This window comes from Lissotriton vulgaris, chromosome 6 (genome assembly GCF_964263255.1).
Source record: "Lissotriton vulgaris chromosome 6, aLisVul1.2, whole genome shotgun sequence".
Lineage (NCBI taxonomy): Eukaryota > Metazoa > Chordata > Amphibia > Caudata > Salamandridae > Lissotriton > Lissotriton vulgaris.
The window spans coordinates 1,006,356,502-1,006,374,196 of record NC_141694.1 but is presented as its reverse complement, the minus strand read 5'-3'; the positions used below and the strand labels follow the sequence as shown (position 1 = coordinate 1,006,374,196).

The 17,695-nt window shown below is 47.2% G+C and overlaps 1 protein-coding gene across 1 annotated transcript in view; it reads left to right on the top strand.

Moving 5' to 3' along the window:
* The window catches only part of URB2 (URB2 ribosome biogenesis homolog), a 966,667-nt gene that overhangs the window by 484,666 nt on the left and 464,306 nt on the right, over positions 1–17,695 (top strand). The window contains exon 6 of the mRNA XM_086927065.1: positions 2,911–3,021. Within this exon, the coding sequence (XP_086783191.1) occupies positions 2,911–3,021 (111 nt within the window). The remainder of the gene's footprint in view (positions 1–2,910; positions 3,022–17,695) is intronic.

The following is a 17,695-nucleotide window of genomic DNA, read 5'->3' as shown; positions in this document are numbered from 1 at the left end:
TAGTGGTGTCAGTTCTCCCCTACCTTGACGACTGGCTGTTGAAGGCGTCCTCGCCCCAGGCTGTCATCTCCCACCTTCAGATTACTGCGAACTTCCTGCATTCGCTGGGGTTCTCTATAAACGTGCTGAAGTCACTCTTAACTCCTCAGACGCTCCCTTTAATCAGGGTTGTTCTGGACACAGTGCAGTTTCAGGCCTATCTTCCTAAACAGCAAGTCCTGGATATTCAGGTTATGATTCTGATGTTTCAGCCTCTGTCCTGGATTTTGGTGAGACTGACTCTGAGGCTGTTGGGCCTCATAGCATCCTGCATCCTGTTGGTAAGGCATGCTATGTGGCGAATGCGAGCTCTGCATTGGGACCTGAAGTTCCAGTGGGCACAGCATCGGGGAAATTTCATCAACATGGTCCAGATCTCGGACAGAACTGCAAAAGATCTGCAGTGGTGGCTGACGAGCCACGATTGGGTCAACGGCAGACCCCTCCCTCTTCCCCAACCAGATCTCACAGTCATGACAGATGTGTCCCTTCTGGGATGGTGCAATCATCTGGCAGAGGTGGAGATCAGGGGACACTGTTCTCTGGTGGAATCGGGGCTCCACATCAATTTGTTAGCGCTTCCATCAGTTAGGTTGACAGTGAAGGCATTTCCTCCCTCTGTCAAGGGGAAGTTAATGCAGCTGTTCACGTACAACACCACTGCCATGTGGCACAGCAACACGCAGGGCAGGGTGGGGTCTTGGACCCTCTGTGTAGGGGCCCTGCGTCTCTGGACATGACTGGAACAGCAGGGTGCATAACCCTGGTGGTTCAACACCTGGCACGTTCTCTGAACACCTGGGTGGACGAACTTAGCTGCCGATGCCTAGCGGATCGTGAATGGATTCTCCATTTGGAGGTGGTGCAAGGTCTCTTTCAGCAGTAGGGAGAACCTTGGTTTGATCTGTTCGCCTCCAAACAGAATCCCCAGTGTCCGTTGTACTGCACACTGGAGTTTGCAAGGTGGCTATCGCTCGGCAAAAGCCTTTCGTCGCGGATGAGCTCAGGCCTGCTGTACACCTTTCTACCCATACCAGTCCTGCCCAGGGTTCTGAAGAAGATCAGGAACGAACGTGTTCAAGTCATTCTTGTGGCTCTGGACTTGGCGAGAAGTCTGGTATCCAGAGCTTCTGAAAATGAGCATCGATCCTCTGCTCAGGCTGTCCCTTTGGGAGGATTGTCTGTTGTAGCAGCAGGTGAGGGTCCTCAACCCGAACCCGTCAACTCTTCGCCTCCAGTTGATGGCTTTTGACGTTCCTCCCGAAGTATATAACGCTATTTTGGCAGCAAGGCGGCCCTCCACTAAGACGATATACGCCTGCCGTTGGCAGAAATTTGTATTATACTGTACAGAAACGTTTATTGACCCTCTTTCTGCTTCTTTTTCCACTAGTCTCATTCATTCTAACCCTTGCCCAGCAGGGCTCTTCGTAGGGTAATCTCAAGGGTTATATTTGTGCTCTATCCACTTTTTTGCAGCTGCCAGACCAACCCTCTCTCTTTAGGTCTCCAATTGTAAATATGTTTTTGAAGTGGCTGGCGCACTTGTTTCTGCCCACTCCCTATGTTATGCCGCCTCAGGACCTTAATTTGGTCCTCACTTTTCTTATTGTGTTTTCCCATTGAGCCTTTACACAACTGTCTCCCCCGGCTGCTTACCATCGTAACAGCCTTTATGGTGGTGATAACATCTGCCCTGAGCATGAGTGAGTTGCATGCACCATTTTTTACACCTGCCTACATGATGTCCTTTCCAGATAATGTGCTGCTTCGCACCCGTGGGGTCACCAAAGGTGGTGACCCCAATCCATCTGGGTCATTCTATTACGCTGCCCACCTTTTTTGCCCTCCGCATCCTTCTAAGGAAGAGGAGCGCCTCTGCCAACTGGACCCAAAAAGAGCATTGTCGCTCTACCTTGTCTGCACAAAAGAGTTACGGGTGGACGTCCAACTCTTTGTGGGGTCCATGGAAGCTAAGGAGGGGTGTGCAGTGAAGAAAAGGACCATTTCTCTCTGGGTTGTTCTTGCAAAAAAAACTGCAATGCCCTGGCTAAGAAGCAGGCCCCCAATGGATCAAGGGCCCATTCCACCAGGGGAAACTCTGCGACTACCGCCTTGGCTCAGTGTGTCCCAGTCATCTGTCAGACAGCAGTGTTGGCATCTTTGCACATGTTTTCCAAGCACCACTGCCTGGACAGTCAGGTACACAGGGATGGGCATTATGCAGTTCGGTCCTGCAGGACTTCCTAGTGTGAGGAATTGGTACGCAACCCACCGCGGGGATAGTATGGCTTGGATATCTAATTCAAAGTTAAGAAATTTGCGGCTAGAAGTCTCTATCAGATGAACAAGTTACTTACCTACTCTAATGCATTATCAGTTAGAGAAACTATCTAGCTGCAGATTCCTTGCAGGCCCACCCATGCCTCCCCGCTTTGCTGACTGATTTTGTAAGGGCTAGGGACTCCCTTTTTCAGGGCCTTAGTTTTGTGCAAGTTTTTGTAAGTTACTTCATGGCTCTGTGCTTCGGGCATGGAAAATACAAGAAGTACTGACGTCCGTGCGCCTGTGTGTCACCTCTATAGGTGACCACAATGTCATAACCGACGCAAACTACACTGATGACGTCAAGCAGAGCCGAACTGTATTGCTAGAGGAAAATTTTCCGGATCCAGCCTGATGCCTGGGAAATTTAAAGGTAAGGAATCTTTAGCTAGATAGGCTCTTTACCAGATAATGTGTTACTGAAGGTATATAACTTGTTCTACAGTAACTGCATAAGGAGAGATTTGCTGTTACCAAAGAACCATGGCATGTTTAAAACGTAGCATTGTGGAGTTTCATTTCTCATATGTTTTTCTTTTGTTGTAGGAAGTTCTTTCGGCTGTCACTATAGTAAAGCTGATGCTTAGCTGTCCGTTATCAAGAGATGGTGATATGAGGTTCTGGTCCACTGTTCCTCAAATAATGACGGGCTTGGGTGTAAGTATGCCTGTAAAAGAACATTCTGGAATTCCAGAGCTGAAATTGCATTTGCGCCTGTTTGGACTTAAACAAGCAGCGAAGGGTGATTGTTAGACTGGGATATACATTTTGTTCAAAAATTGATTCAGCCGTCCTGTACAGAAATCTGCGTTGGGCTGAATCTCTAGTGTATATTTGGTCCTGTTACATTAATCTCTAGTTGTATACAGCTTTGTTGCTTAGTGGTAGGACTGGCAACTGAGTCTCAGATCAAACTGTTGCACAGCTCTAAATGTTTGTCCCTGTGCATGGCCAGCTGTGTTCCCTGTTGTGAATCTCTTGTGCAGTTGTCCAGTTCTTATGGACACTTCCAGCAGAAAAGTAAAAGCAAAAAACGTATTACAATAATAGGTTTTGGTTGTAAACGTGGCCAGATTACTGAGACAACTGCGGTCACCGAAGAACTATGCTGTCATTTGTCTTTTTTAGGTCTCGCCTAGCGAACACATTGCATATGCGCTGCTTTGCCTTAGCGAGACTATTGTCGTCGCTTTGGTTTGCGAAGGGAGGCAAACCATGTGCGCGCACTAACAGGCAATGTGCGCGCGCATGGCGTCTCCTCACACGCTCCCACCGCACGTTTGATTTACCTTTTAGTACATGTGCGTGCTCACATTGTGGCTCCTCTAGCGCTCACACGCTCCCATTGTGCGATTTGCGATAGTACACGCTCCTCGCAGCCTTGTCGCGCGCGCACCACTCGCGGGCTCCAAACTATTATTGTCAGGGCCGTGCGCAGCACAGGAGAACTCAATTATGAGGTAAGGTTGACCTACATTTTCCAGCAAGAAATGTGGTATCATGCAGCTCAATTATGCAGTACACAGTGCAATATGTGGATAGTGTTGAAAATCCATAATTATGCTGGAAATGCCCGCGTCCCAGAAATGTAGCATTATGAATAGCAAAGGGAGCGAAAGGCAAGGGTCCGCCCCATTCAAACACTAAAACAAGTATGTCATAAGCAGTAGCAGTGAAAGCTTCCATCACACAAAACGACAAGAGCACCGCACAATGAAAATGCAGCACAGGCCACAGCAATTCGGTACCATCCTCAAAACATAGAAACAGCACGACATTGGCAGCAGCGAAGTAACAGAATACAGCATGGGAATGCAGTTGAAGCTTGACCCTACGCATAGTACAGCACGGACAAGTTCAGTTCCTCCAATTCCTCACTGGGTTTCTATCAATTATGTAGTGGCATCACCAGCGTCAACATACAAACCACTTTCACTCTTATCACTAACTTGAGCTATTTCATTCCTTAATGGTCACTTCTAGCTTTTAGAGATTAGGAGGCAGCGCCCCCAAGTGGAGTACAGCTGCAGGTGCTTCCTATATCCAGCCAAATGGTTGTTGCTAGGGTTATCTGAATGTTGGTAGCTATGTGGTTAGGACTAGTTTATTTAATTCTTTGATTTTGCTACTTGTCCCAAGGGGGCCGTCAGAGCACTTTGCATCACACGCACAATATACATTGACAATAAATCATACATGTGTGTAAATCAATGTTCAGGAAGTTACATAAAACACTGAGGGTTTCAAAGTGTTGGAGTCAAACATTGACTTTACTGTTAGGGATTATAATTTAAGAGTGCATGGCTGGAAGACACACAAAGTCCCCTCACCCTCTGCCTCCCCCAGACGCTGCATTCACTGCTGGCTGCATTCGCTCCTGCCTACCTGCCTGCCTGCCTGCTGCTTAAGCGCACTCAGCGCTCGGTATCGTTTTTGTGCAGAAATAATGTATTTATTTAATTGTCTTCTCTGTATTGTACTCGGCGCTCGCTAGTACTTGCCTGCTGATACTATATTGAGGTCCTTCTGCGCACTACTGCTGATCTATCAGATAAGAGACGATTGTAGAGTGCATTTTCAGTGTTTACCTACTTTGTAGCTGTGTTTACCCTCGGCAGCCCGTGGCTCCTCCCAGATCCCGCCTCCCAGCCGCCCCTCCCACCCACAAGCACAGCTAACGCGTCACGGCCTCCCACCATTTGTGACCGAGTGGACACTGTCCTGTCCGGTTGCTCCCCTCGCCCTCTGCCTCCCCCAGACGCTGCATTCACTGCTGGCTGCATTCGCTCCTGCCTACCTGCCTGCCTGCCTGCTGCTTAAGCGCACTCAGCGCTCGGTATCGTTTTTGTGCAGAAATAATTTATTTATTTAATTGTCTTCTCTGTATTGTACTCGGCGCTCGCTAGTACTTGCCTGCTGATACTATATTGAGGTCCTTCTGCGCACTACTGCTGATCGATCAGATAAGAGACGATTGTAGAGTGCATTTTCAGTGTTTACCTACTTTGTAGCTGTGTTTACCCTCGGCAGCCCGTGGCTCCTCCCAGATCCCGCCTCCCAGCCGCCCCTCCCACACTCCACCCCCTCCACCATCCATTTTGGCCAATGCCCCCACGCGCAGCGTCCACGCGCTACGTCCACGCCGAAGGTGCGCCAAAGGTAAGCCCGTCTACGCCCGTCCGCGCCTGGACCGCGCCCAGCGCCAAACCCCCTGCCCCTCCCGCTGCCCAGCCCTCCCGCATTACCTACGATGCCGCCACCCTCCTAGCCCTTAACCCCGGTCGCGCCCCCAACTGCGTCCAAGCCGCTCCTGGACACACCCATGGACCTTTCTCCTGCTACTCCTGCAAATTTAGCGGCACCGACAACATCTCCGCTACGACCACACCACAGATTCCCGACCCCAACCACCTACAATGCATCCTTCTCAACACCCGATCGGTGCACAGGCACGCCATTGACCTATGGAACCTACTAGACTCCTTCTCTCCAGACGTCGCCTTCCTAACAGAAACATGGATGAATGCTTCCTCCGCACCAGATATCACCATTGCCATCCCTGAAGACTATAAGATCACCCGCAAAGACCGTACCAGCCACACAGGAGGAGGAATCGCTATCGTTCATAAGAAATCAATCCGCATCTCAACTAGCTCTGACGCCAACCTCGCCAACTCCGAACACCTCCACTTCCAGATCCACATCGACCCAAAAACAACACTCAGAGGCACTCTCCTCTACAGACCACCAGGACCTCGCGCTAAATTCAGTGAAGACATCACTGACTTCATCACCCCACACGCGCTCCCCTCCAAAGACTACATCCTTCTGGGAGACCTCAACTTTCACCTCGAAAAGATCAACGACCACAACACCGCCACCCTCGTGGACAACCTCGCCAACCTCGGACTTAATCAACTAGTCACTTCCCCCACCCACATCGCAGGTCACACACTCGACCCCATCTTCACCTCCAGCAATCATGTCTCCTTCAGCCACACTACGGATCTCCTATGGACCGACCACAGCTGCGTTCACTTCACCTACAACAAGCCGAAACCCATCAACCACTCCCAACCTACCCTGCAAAGAAACTGGAACAAAATCACCACGGACCAAATCTCCGCATCGCTCCTTCGAAACTCCCCAGCCCTCTCTTCTAACGCCAACGAAGCCGCCGCCAACCTCACCCTATGGCTATCCAATACCGCCGACACCTTAGCCCCACTGAAAAAACGTCAAAGCAAACCTGGCAGCAAGAAAGCCTCATGGTTCAACGATGATCTCAAGAAGTCCAAGAAACTCTGCCGCTCCCTTGAAAAGGCCTGGAAAAAAGACCCAACCACCAGCACCAAGGACGCCTTCAAAAGCGCCACCCGCACTCACCACCAACTGATCCGAAAAGCCAAGAAAACAGCATTCAAGGATCGACTTGACAACAACGCCCACAACAGCAAGGAACTTTTCAACATCGTCAAGGAATTTTCCAATCCCTCGGCCATCTCCAACGACATCACCCCCTCTCAAACCCTCTGCGACTCCCTAGCCTCTTTTTTCCACAACAAGATTGCAGACATCCACAACAGCTTCGACAACCAACCCGGAAACCAACCCACCCTACCATCCGCTGACCATTGTCCCCCCGTGAACACCCTTAACGCCTGGAACCCAATCTCCACTGAGGACACCATCCGCCTGATGAACTCCATCCACTCAGGATCCCCCACAGACCCATGCCCTCACCACATCTTCAACAAAGCAGACTCCGTCATAGCACCGCACCTCCGAGACGTCATCAACTGCTCCTTCAACTCCGCTACCTTCCCAGAAGACTGGAAACACGCTGAACTCACCGCCCTTCTGAAAAAACCAACAGCCGACCCCACCGAACTCAAAAATTACCGCCCCATCTCGCTTCTTCCATTCCCGGCCAAAGTCATCGAGAAAGCCGTCAACAACCAGCTCGCCGCCTTCCTCGAAGCCAACAAATCCCTCGACCCCTCACAATCTGGCTTCCGAGCAAAACACAGCACTGAGACCGCCCTCATCGCAGCAACAGACGACATTCGAACTCTACTGGACAATGGAGACACAGTCGCCCTCATCCTCCTCGACCTCTCTGCAGCATTCGATAGTCTGCCACAGCACCCTTCTACAACGCCTCAATAACATCGGAATCCAAGGAAAAGCACTTGAATGGATCACCTCGTTCCTCACCGGAAGAACCCAGAAAGTCCGCCTTCCTCCATTCAAGTCTGAGGCCTCTGAAGTCATCTGCGGCGTACCTCAAGGATCCTCACTCAGCCCCACCCTTTTCAACGTATACATGAGCCCCCTCGCGGCCATCGCACGCCAACACAACCTCAACATCATCTCTTACGCGGACGACACTCAACTGATCCTTTCTCTCACCAATGACCCCAGCACCGCCAAAACTAACCTACACGAAGGAATGAAAGAAGTCGCCGAATGGATGAAACAAAGCCGTTTGAAACTGAACTCAGACAAAACAGAAGTCCTCATCTTAGGTACATCCCCCTCTGCTTGGGACGACTCCTGGTGGCCGGAAGCCCTCGGAAAAGCACCCATCCCGACTGACCACGCACGGAACCTTGGCGTCATCCTGGATTCTTCACTCTCAATGAACAGACAAGTCAGCGCCGTATCCTCTTCCTGCTTCAACATTCTCCGCATGCTCAGGAAAACATTCCGCTGGATCCCCTCCGAAACAAGGAAAACAGTCACCCACGCTCTGGTCACGAGCCGACTGGACTACGGAAACACCCTCTACGCAGGTACCACCGCTAAACTCCAGAAGAAACTCCAACGAATCCAAAACGCCTCAGCCAGGCTCATATTAGACATCCCACGCAACGAACACATCTCTGGTCACCTTAAAGACCTCCACTGGCTACCCGTCAATAAAAGGATCACTTTCCGACTGCTTACCCACGCACACAAATCACTCTACGACATCGGACCAGATTGCCTCAACTCTCGAATGTCCTTCTACACTCCCGCCCGCCAACTACGTTCTTCCAGCCAAGCCTTCGCCACTGTACCTCGCATCAACAAGTCCACCATGGGAGGCAGATCCTTTTCATACCTGGCTGCTAAAACATGGAACTCACTCCCCGCTTACCTCCGCCTCACCCAGAACCACCTAGCGTTCAGAAAGCAGCTTAAAACATGGATATTTAACAAATAATCCTCCTCCCCTTCCTAAGCGCCTTGAAACCCTCTGGGTATGTAGTGCGCTATACAAATTTCATGACTTGACTTGACTTGACTTGACTTGCTTCTGGTTGTTTGTACTGCCAAGAATTTATTACTACCCAAAAAAAACATATAACTACAACAGATTGAGCAGAAACAGTAAGGTTATACCAGTGTCTTGCTACAGTTTGCATGCTGGTTCTCTGTCAGGCCGTAGTTCAATGTGCTTTGGAAAAGGATTGCAGACTATGAAATGCAAGTAAATTAATGATCTCTATATCAACAGCCCTAACCCACTTGCCTTTCTACATACAATAAATAGCTGTCATCTGCATGTTACATGATGTGTTTTGCAAGTAAAAAAGTATTTAATTTAAATAAACTTACATTTAAAAAAAAAAATACAACTTGGCAGTGGTGGGATTCAAACCCACGCCTCCAGAGAGACTGGAGCCTAAATTCAGCACCTTAGACCGCTCGGTCACGCTACCACGTAGAAGCTTGGCACCTACTGTGGTAAGTTGATCAAACACTACAGACGTGCTGTATCATCATGGACGCGTAAGGTAGCGCAGTATGAACAGACAGGTGAGCGAGTTATAGCTTAAGAAGCGAAGCAAAGTTTAATACCTTTCTATTAATTTGTCTTTCCTTATTTATTCTCCTTCCAAAGTCTATGTTTGCTCTGTTGTTTAAAAGCGCAGGTTTTTATCACTGTACGGAGACACATCGCACAGCCTTTTACTGTTTGCATTCACTGTCCTTTTAGCATTGTGGTGACACATCTTGTCACCTTTATAGTTAGAATTCAAGACAGGAATTTTTCCACCAATGCAATCCATGTCACTTTATTTTCTTTTTAATTCTTCCTCATCCGAGAAGAAGTAATTATACGGGCACCCACCAAGGAACCCTCTCACAGGAGGCAGGCTGAACAGAATATTGCTGGGGCCTACTTCCCCAAATGACCACAATTTCAGTAAAAATAGAGAAGAACTATTGGTGGTACAGGATTACGGCAGGCGTAACCATTTGTGAAATGTATGCTTTTAATTTCATTGTGAAATCTGTCTCTATCCTGCCTCTTTGCACAGTCTCCCTGCTGGGTTCATACATGACCCTCAATGCACATGTTCTCTTCTACGCACCAACTCCCCCCTCTGCTCCCTGGCACCAGGGGCATATTTACAAGCCACTTGCGTTCCCGGTACGTCACTTTCTCCCATGTTAAAAGTGAGGCATCGGCGGCGCATGGAGCTTGTAAATAAGCCCTTGGGTTCATAAATCAGACCCTCCAGGATTTCGCGGCAAACCGCGAAATCGGCACTTTTGTAAAAAGTCCGCGATTTTTACAAAAGTGCCTAGGAATGTAGGGAAAAGGTTTATGAGGGGTCATTAGGGCTAATGTAAATAGGCGTTTTGGAATCTTTATGTTCGAGGCATATGAGCTGCAGATAATACACTATGCATTAGATCGCCACCTGGTGTTGGGCTCGGATGATTGCATGATGTTGTCGTCTTTGAAGAAGTCTTTTGTAGTCACAAGATAGGTGACTCCTCCCTTGGACGATAGTGTGCATGGGCATCGACTCCATCCTTAGATTGTTTTTTTCCGCCACTGGGTTCGGATGAAACTTTTCCGCTCCGGCTAGAAAAAGACTTTTCAAGCACTTCAAAGCCAAAAAAACTTCTCAAAACTCATCAACCTAACTTCAATACCGACTAACATTTTTCCGATTCCATCAGCTCGATTCCGGTCCTCGATGCGGGCCGTTGGGCCTATCCACGCCGTGAGGCCTACACCTCATGGAAAGGACGCCATTTAAGAAATGCCCCGGGTTTGGAGCAAAGTTTCCACGCAGTGACCACCACGAGCTCTGCAACCTGTGCTTATCGCCAGAACACGATGAATCCAGCTGTACAGCCTGCGCGTCCTTTCGATCCAAGAAAACCATCAGAGGGCCTGTCGACACGACGCAGAGATCAGCTCCGGAACCGGTGGATATATTCGACGAAGAGGTTCCGCTCGTTCCCGAAGAAGATTCAGATGATCTCGAGATCATATCAGAGGCAGACGACTCGGATGACTCCATACCATCGGGTCAGTGCGTGAGTACTACTGCCCCTGCACCACACACAGCACCCAGATCGAAGGCAAAGGTCAACACTCCGCCTTCGGGGCCCAGTCGCGACCAAAAAAACACTTTGACAGCCCCGCCATTGAGCCCGGCTCCGAAGAAGATAACTAAGTCTTCCGGTACCTCGGTACCAAGCAAGCCGCATGTGCCAATACCACCAGCTCCCTCGGCCCCGAAACCGAAAGAAGTCTCGGCTCCGAAACCGTCGACTTCTCTAAAGACAAGGGTACGAAGCCAGCGTCCGAAGCCTCAAAGCCGACGAGACCAGCTTCCATTCCAAAGACATCGTCTTCGGTGCCAAAACCAAAAAGGCCTGATTCCGATGCGCCCAAGCCCTCGAAACAGCCTACGACACCGAAAACAACACCCCCGGTGCGGAAAACTACGCCAAAGGACATTGTAACACCTCCTAAGGCTAAAGACAGACAGCAACTTCGTCCGGCACCGAAAAAATCGGCGCCGACAAAGGTTCCTCAAACAGAAGAACTTTTCCAGCCAGATCCTCTGCAAAAGAAGATGTACATCGACCCTAAGACAGGTCTGGTGCCCACCATACCACATAAGAAGAGGAAGGGAGATGAACCATCCACTCCTGTGGTTCCTGCCAAGAAGAAAGACTCTGCCACATCCCCTATGCACCCTTGTTCACCTATACTTCCTTCTCCTCCATCTCCTGCTCCTCTTAACAATTCACCACAGATTTCTCCTTCACATTCTCCTCTTTTATGACCACACTCACATCAAAATGATGATGAGTATAGTTTAGGAGGAGGGATAGACCCAGATGAGCCTTTCCCATACCCTACAGGTGACACAGTCTGGGAGTACCCAAACCCACAGGATATACCAGACATTCCTGACTCCCAGTCATACCCACCAAATCCTTCTCCCCCAGAAGATAACATTGGATTTGGGCACCTATTAAACAGAGCTGCCATTTACCATGGGGTCACCATGCACTCTGGCGAGGCAGAGGAAGATTTCCTATTAGATACATTTGAACAATCACAGAGATCTGTTCAAAATTCTCCCTATGATTAAAGGGGTCATCAAGCACGCTTCAGAATTTTTTAAAGGCCCTGTACGTACTAGGATTTTAAATCCTAGGATTGAGAAAAAATATAGGTCTGCACCTGCAGATCCAGCCTACATTAAAGGGCAACTACCATTGGATTCCCTAGTCGTCTCCAATGCTAGGAAAAGGGCAAACTCACAAACTTCAGGTGAGGCACCTCCACCTGATAAAGAATCCAATGTCATAGATGCCTCAGGCAAAAGAATAGTCTCACAAGCTACCAACATATGGCGTATAGCTAATACACAAAGCCCTCCTTTCCAGATATGATAGGACTCATTATGACTAGCTAGAAAAACTGCTAGACCATCTACCTGACCAATATAAGGCACAAGCAAATGATCTTATACAAGAAGGTTAACTCATTTCTAATGCCTCTATCAAGTGCGCACTAGACGTTGCAGATACTGCATCGAGGGCTGTAAATACTAGTATAGTACTTAGGAGACATGCGTGGCTACTCATTTCAGGATTTAAACAAGAAATCCAAACTACCATTTTAAATCAACCATTTAATCAAAACCAATTGTTTGGACCAGAGGTAGACACAGCACTTGAAAAAATGAAGGATACAGACACTGCTAAATCTATGGGAGCTTTACAGTCCACACAAACTAGAGGTTCCTTTTGTCGCTCCTTCTACAGAGGGGGCTCCAAATAAACCGGTGCAGACAACACAACATCCTTCAAATCCAACACACAAACATCCTCTTACAAGGAATATTTTAGAGGAGGATATAGAGGGAATAACAACAAGGGAAGAGGTCGAGGTAACAACAGTAATCGAACCTCTTTCGCTACAAAACAGTGACTTCCCTCTGCTCCCCCAACAGCATTCCACTCCTGTGGGGGGCAGATTAACGCAATTCCTGCCTGTCTGGAACTCCATCACAACAGACAAGTGGGTAAGACAGATTATCCAGTATGGCTACTGCCTAGAACTTACAGGAACCCCTCCACACATACCACCCAAGCAGCGTCCAATGTCTACAGAACACCTTACTCTGCTCAAACAAGAGGTTCTGTCACTTCTACAAAAGGACGCAATACAAATAGTTCCTTTACAAGAACAAGGAACAGGGCTTTACTCACTGTATTTTCTAATTCCCAAGAAGGACGGGACACTAAGACCAATTCTCGACCTCAGGCCCCTCAATTATTACATACAATCAGATCATTTTCATATGATCACTTTACAACAAGTGCTCCCACTGCTGCAACAAGGCGATTTCCTTACGACACTAGACCTAAAGGACGCCTACTTCCACATTCCTATACATTCTGCTCACAGAAAGTATCTAAGGTTTGTACTGGAAGGGCAACATTATCAGTTCAAAGTCCTTCCATTCGGAGTGACAACGGCACCACAAGTATTCACAAAGTGCAAAGCAGTGGTAGCAGCACACCTCAGGAGACAACAAATACATGTCTTCCCTTATCTAGACGACTGGCTCATAAAAGCCAAGTCATTCAATCAGTGTGTCCAACACACACATCAGACAATTCAGACATTGCACGACTTAGGGTTCACAATAAACTACACCATGTCGCACCGCCAACCCTCTCACATACATCAGTATCTGGGGGCTACAATAAATACATCTACAGCTCTAGCATATCCCAGTCTAGCAAGGATGCAGAACATTCAAGCCTTAGTCACAATGTTTCAACAGCAACAATCTCTGCAAACCAGAATGTTCATGAGACTAATAGGCATGATGGCATCTTGCATCTTCATAGTACCATATGCAAGACTGCAGATACTCCAATTACAAGAATGTCTAGCACAGCAATGGAACCAGGCACAAGGGCAACTAACAGACCTGGTGTTGGTAGACAGCCGCACACATCACTCTCTGCAGTGGTGGAACACCAAAAACTTGACAAAGGGGCGGCCGTTCCTCAAGCCTGTTCCACAGCTAGTGCTTACAGCAGACGCATCCCTCACAGGATGGGGAGCTCATCTCCTACACCATACAACTCAAGGACAATAGAACAGTCAACAACGATTGTTCCATATCAATCATCTAGAGCTGCTAGCAATATTCTTAGCACTCAAAACATTCCAGGTACAAGTACAGACAAAGCTGTCTTAATCCGGACGGACAACATGACATCCATGTATTACATACAAAAACAGGGGGGGGGGGACACTCTCTACAACTGTCCCAACTCGCACAGAGCATTTGGAGATGGGCCATTCTACAAAACATATATCTGTTAGCAGAGCACCTTCCAGGAGTTCACAATCAGATAGCAGATTTGTTGAGCCGGCAGACACAACAAATTCACGAATGGGAACTACATCCGCAGGTTCTTTCACCAGTGGGGTCATCCAGACATTTATCTGTTCGCCACACACAAAAAACGCAAAATGCTCAACCTTTGCCGCCAGGTTTCCACACCTGCTGTCCAAGGGCAATGCGATATGGATGAACTGGTCAGGCAGATTTGCGTACGCTTTTCCGCCCATACCACTAATACCATTGGTAGTACGCAAGCTCAGACAACAGTCTCTAAAACTGATCCTGGTAGCTCCCACATGGGCACTGCAACCGTGGTTCACCACACTGCTAGAACTGTCTCTAGTCCCACACCAAAAGCTACGACTGACTCCATCCCTACTCACGCAGAACCATGGAGACATCAGACACCCAGACCCAAAGCAACTGAATTTGACGATCTGGCTCCTGAAGTCTTGGTTATCTTAACCTACCACCAGACTGTATGAACATCATTAAAGAGGCCAGGAGACCTACTACCAGAGCTTGTTATGCTGCTAAATGGAAAAGATTTACCATTTACTTCAATAATAATCAAATTGATCCCCTGGATGCTTCTATCCAAAATATAATTTGCTACCTTCTACATTTACAAAGGTGTAACTTGGCATATTCATCCATACGCCTGCACCTTGCAGCAATTGCGGCATACTTACAGAACAGATAACATCTGTCTCTTTTTAGAGTACCTTCAATTAAAGCATTTATGGTAGGATTAAAGAGAATCATTCCACCCAGGTCACCTCCTTCTCCAGTGTGGCACCTTAACGTGGTTCTTACAAGGCTCATGCGAACCCCTTTTGAACCTCTACACAAATGTGAACTGCAATTCCTCACATGGAAAACAGCTTTCCTTATTGCTATCACCTCTCTTAGAAGAGTAAGTGAGATACAAGCGTTCACTATACAAGAACCTTTCTTACAACTCCATCATAACAAAGTTGTTCTAAGAACTAATCCTAAATTCCTTCCAAAAGTGATTACTCCTTTTCATTTAAACCAATCTGTAGAGTTACCAGTGTTTTTCCAAAACCCGGACTCTGTAGCAGAAAGAGCTCTACATACCCTAGACGTTAAAAAAGCTGTTCTCTACTATATAGATAGGACTAAATCTTTTCAGAAGACAAAACAATTATTTGTATCTTTCTCTCCACCTCATAAAGGCAACCCCATCTCTAAGGGTGGAATTGCAAGGTGGATTGTAAAATGTATACAAGTCTGCTATCAAAAAGCAAAACGTACATTAACAGTTCCTCCTAGAGCGCACTCCACACTCAAGCTAGGAGCCTCCATGGCTTTCTTAGGGAACATCCCCTTAGAAGACATATGCAAGGCAGCAACATGGTCTACAACACACACCTTCACTAAACACTACTGTGTTGATGTGCAAGCCAAGCAGCAAGCTGCAGTAGGAAAAGCTGGTCTTAAAACTCTCTTTCAAACAGCTGCAACAGATACAGGTGACCACCGCTAGGGGAGACACTGCTGCACAATCGATGCATAGTGTAGTATCTGCAGCTCGTATGCCTCGAACGGAAAATGCTACTTACCAGTATGCATCTGTTCTTGGCATGTAGAGCTGCAGATCACTACATGCCCTCCGCCTCCACGGGACTTGTATCTGTTCCAGTTTCTCTATCTTACTTAGATGCACACGCATGGACATCTTTTCTTTACTTCTACTAACTCCATCATTTCCCATCATGGCGAAAAACAATCTAAGGATGGAGCCGATGCCCATGCGCACTATCGTCCAAGGGAGGAATCACCTATCTCGTGACTACAAAGGACTACTTCCAAGACGACAACAACATGCTATCATCCGAGCCCAACACCAGGTGGCGATCTAATGCATAGTGTAGTGATCTGCAGCTCTACATGCCAAGAACAGATGCATACTGGTAAGTAGTATTTTCCTTTTGCTGCAATGGTGTCCCTATGTTTGCCTTAGCCCGCATCCCCTAGGAAATGAGAGAACACACCTTTACATGGCAAAGAAGCGAAATGCGATCAAGCACAATGAGTGTTACAGAATACTCCATGCAAGCATCTGCAGCATCTTCTATAATAAAGAAGTTCCTTGTGGATGAACAAATTAGAAACCTCTCTAACATTACACAAAATATTTATCTTTCTTGCATGAACTTTAGAGAATTGATAACCAGAGGTGCATACCCTGTCTATGGTGTATGCTTCTGGGACCACTGCATTGCCAAAAATGGTTTTATTGTTGCAATCATCATAAAAAAGCTTTAAACCCATAAAAACAACTGCTAATATTTTCATTATCTGATATACCTTAATTGAATATTTTTTTTAATGTATAACTGCCTGGCTTTTCTCGTCTCTTCTGGTGCAATTGTTCGCTCAAGCGTCAAGCAACTGTGACATGGATAGTTAGGGTTGGTGGATATTTTGTGCCAACAAGTTGAATATGATTTGTGAAAGAAGCACTAGAAAATGTGTTTAGTATGATTTATCACAATTTATGTGTGATGCAGAGGTCTGAGTATTCTATTATGGTGCAAACTGTCAGGAAATGGAAATCGTGAATGTTAATGTAGAATGTTAGTGCTTCAGTTTTATAATTCACATCTCTGGCAGCAAGGTATCCCAACACTGATCTCTTTCAACAGACCGATATTTAAGAATGAGAACTGAGTCCAGTGGATAAAAAAGATGCACACTGTCAACAGGGAGAGGTGTGGCGCCGCGTCCAGGGCGACTGACGCTGGAATCTGGGGATCACGGTTCGATCCTCGGCGCCGGCGGCAGATTAGCCCAGCACCATGTGACTCTGGCCAACAGCTTGCTTAATCTTCCTGACGGCCACCAACGCCAGGAGACCCTTACGGGTGATTTTTCGTGCTTTACAAATGAGGATTATTATTATTATTATTAACATCATCATGTATCCAACATTGTTCTCTAGATGCCTTGAGGCCTAAATGCTTTATATTGCATACAGTTTTAATTTCATTAGAGAACAGTTGAATTTCTGTTTTCAAGGATATTACAGAGTGTCTGTAATGAGATGAACATGCTCACATTGGTCTCAAATATATAAATGAGGTTAAGGAATTCAAATCACAATATGCTCAGGAGAACGCGGCTTTCAGACAGCACTCTTCCTTCATCGGTTTGTTCTTTTTTTATTACACTTTGCTTCTGCCAACTACAACATATAGGAATGTGTGAGGTCATAGGTTGGAATGGAGGTACAAGGAGGAATAGAGGCAGGTGTGCTGGAAGCACTTGTGTCAGATGAGGTATTAGACCTCCCTGCGTGGCAGACAGGGCAGAGAGCATATATTCCAGGATGTTAACCAGTTTAGACAGTTGCTGAGTTAGATTTGCTTCAATACACTTGGAAATTGTGGCTCGTCATCCTGCGATTCTGGGCAAGTCACTTAATCTCCCTATGCCTATAAACAATGCATGTGTTTGTGTTGTAATTGTGTAGTGTGACTGGTGCACATGTGAAGAGCTTCAAAACCTTCGGGTCAAGTTGGAACTATAATTAAAAAAACGACAGAAGAATGCACTAGGAGGTTAAAACTAAAAACAAAGTCTTAACATAAGGAAAGACAAATTGATACCCACTTACCTGCTGATTTGTA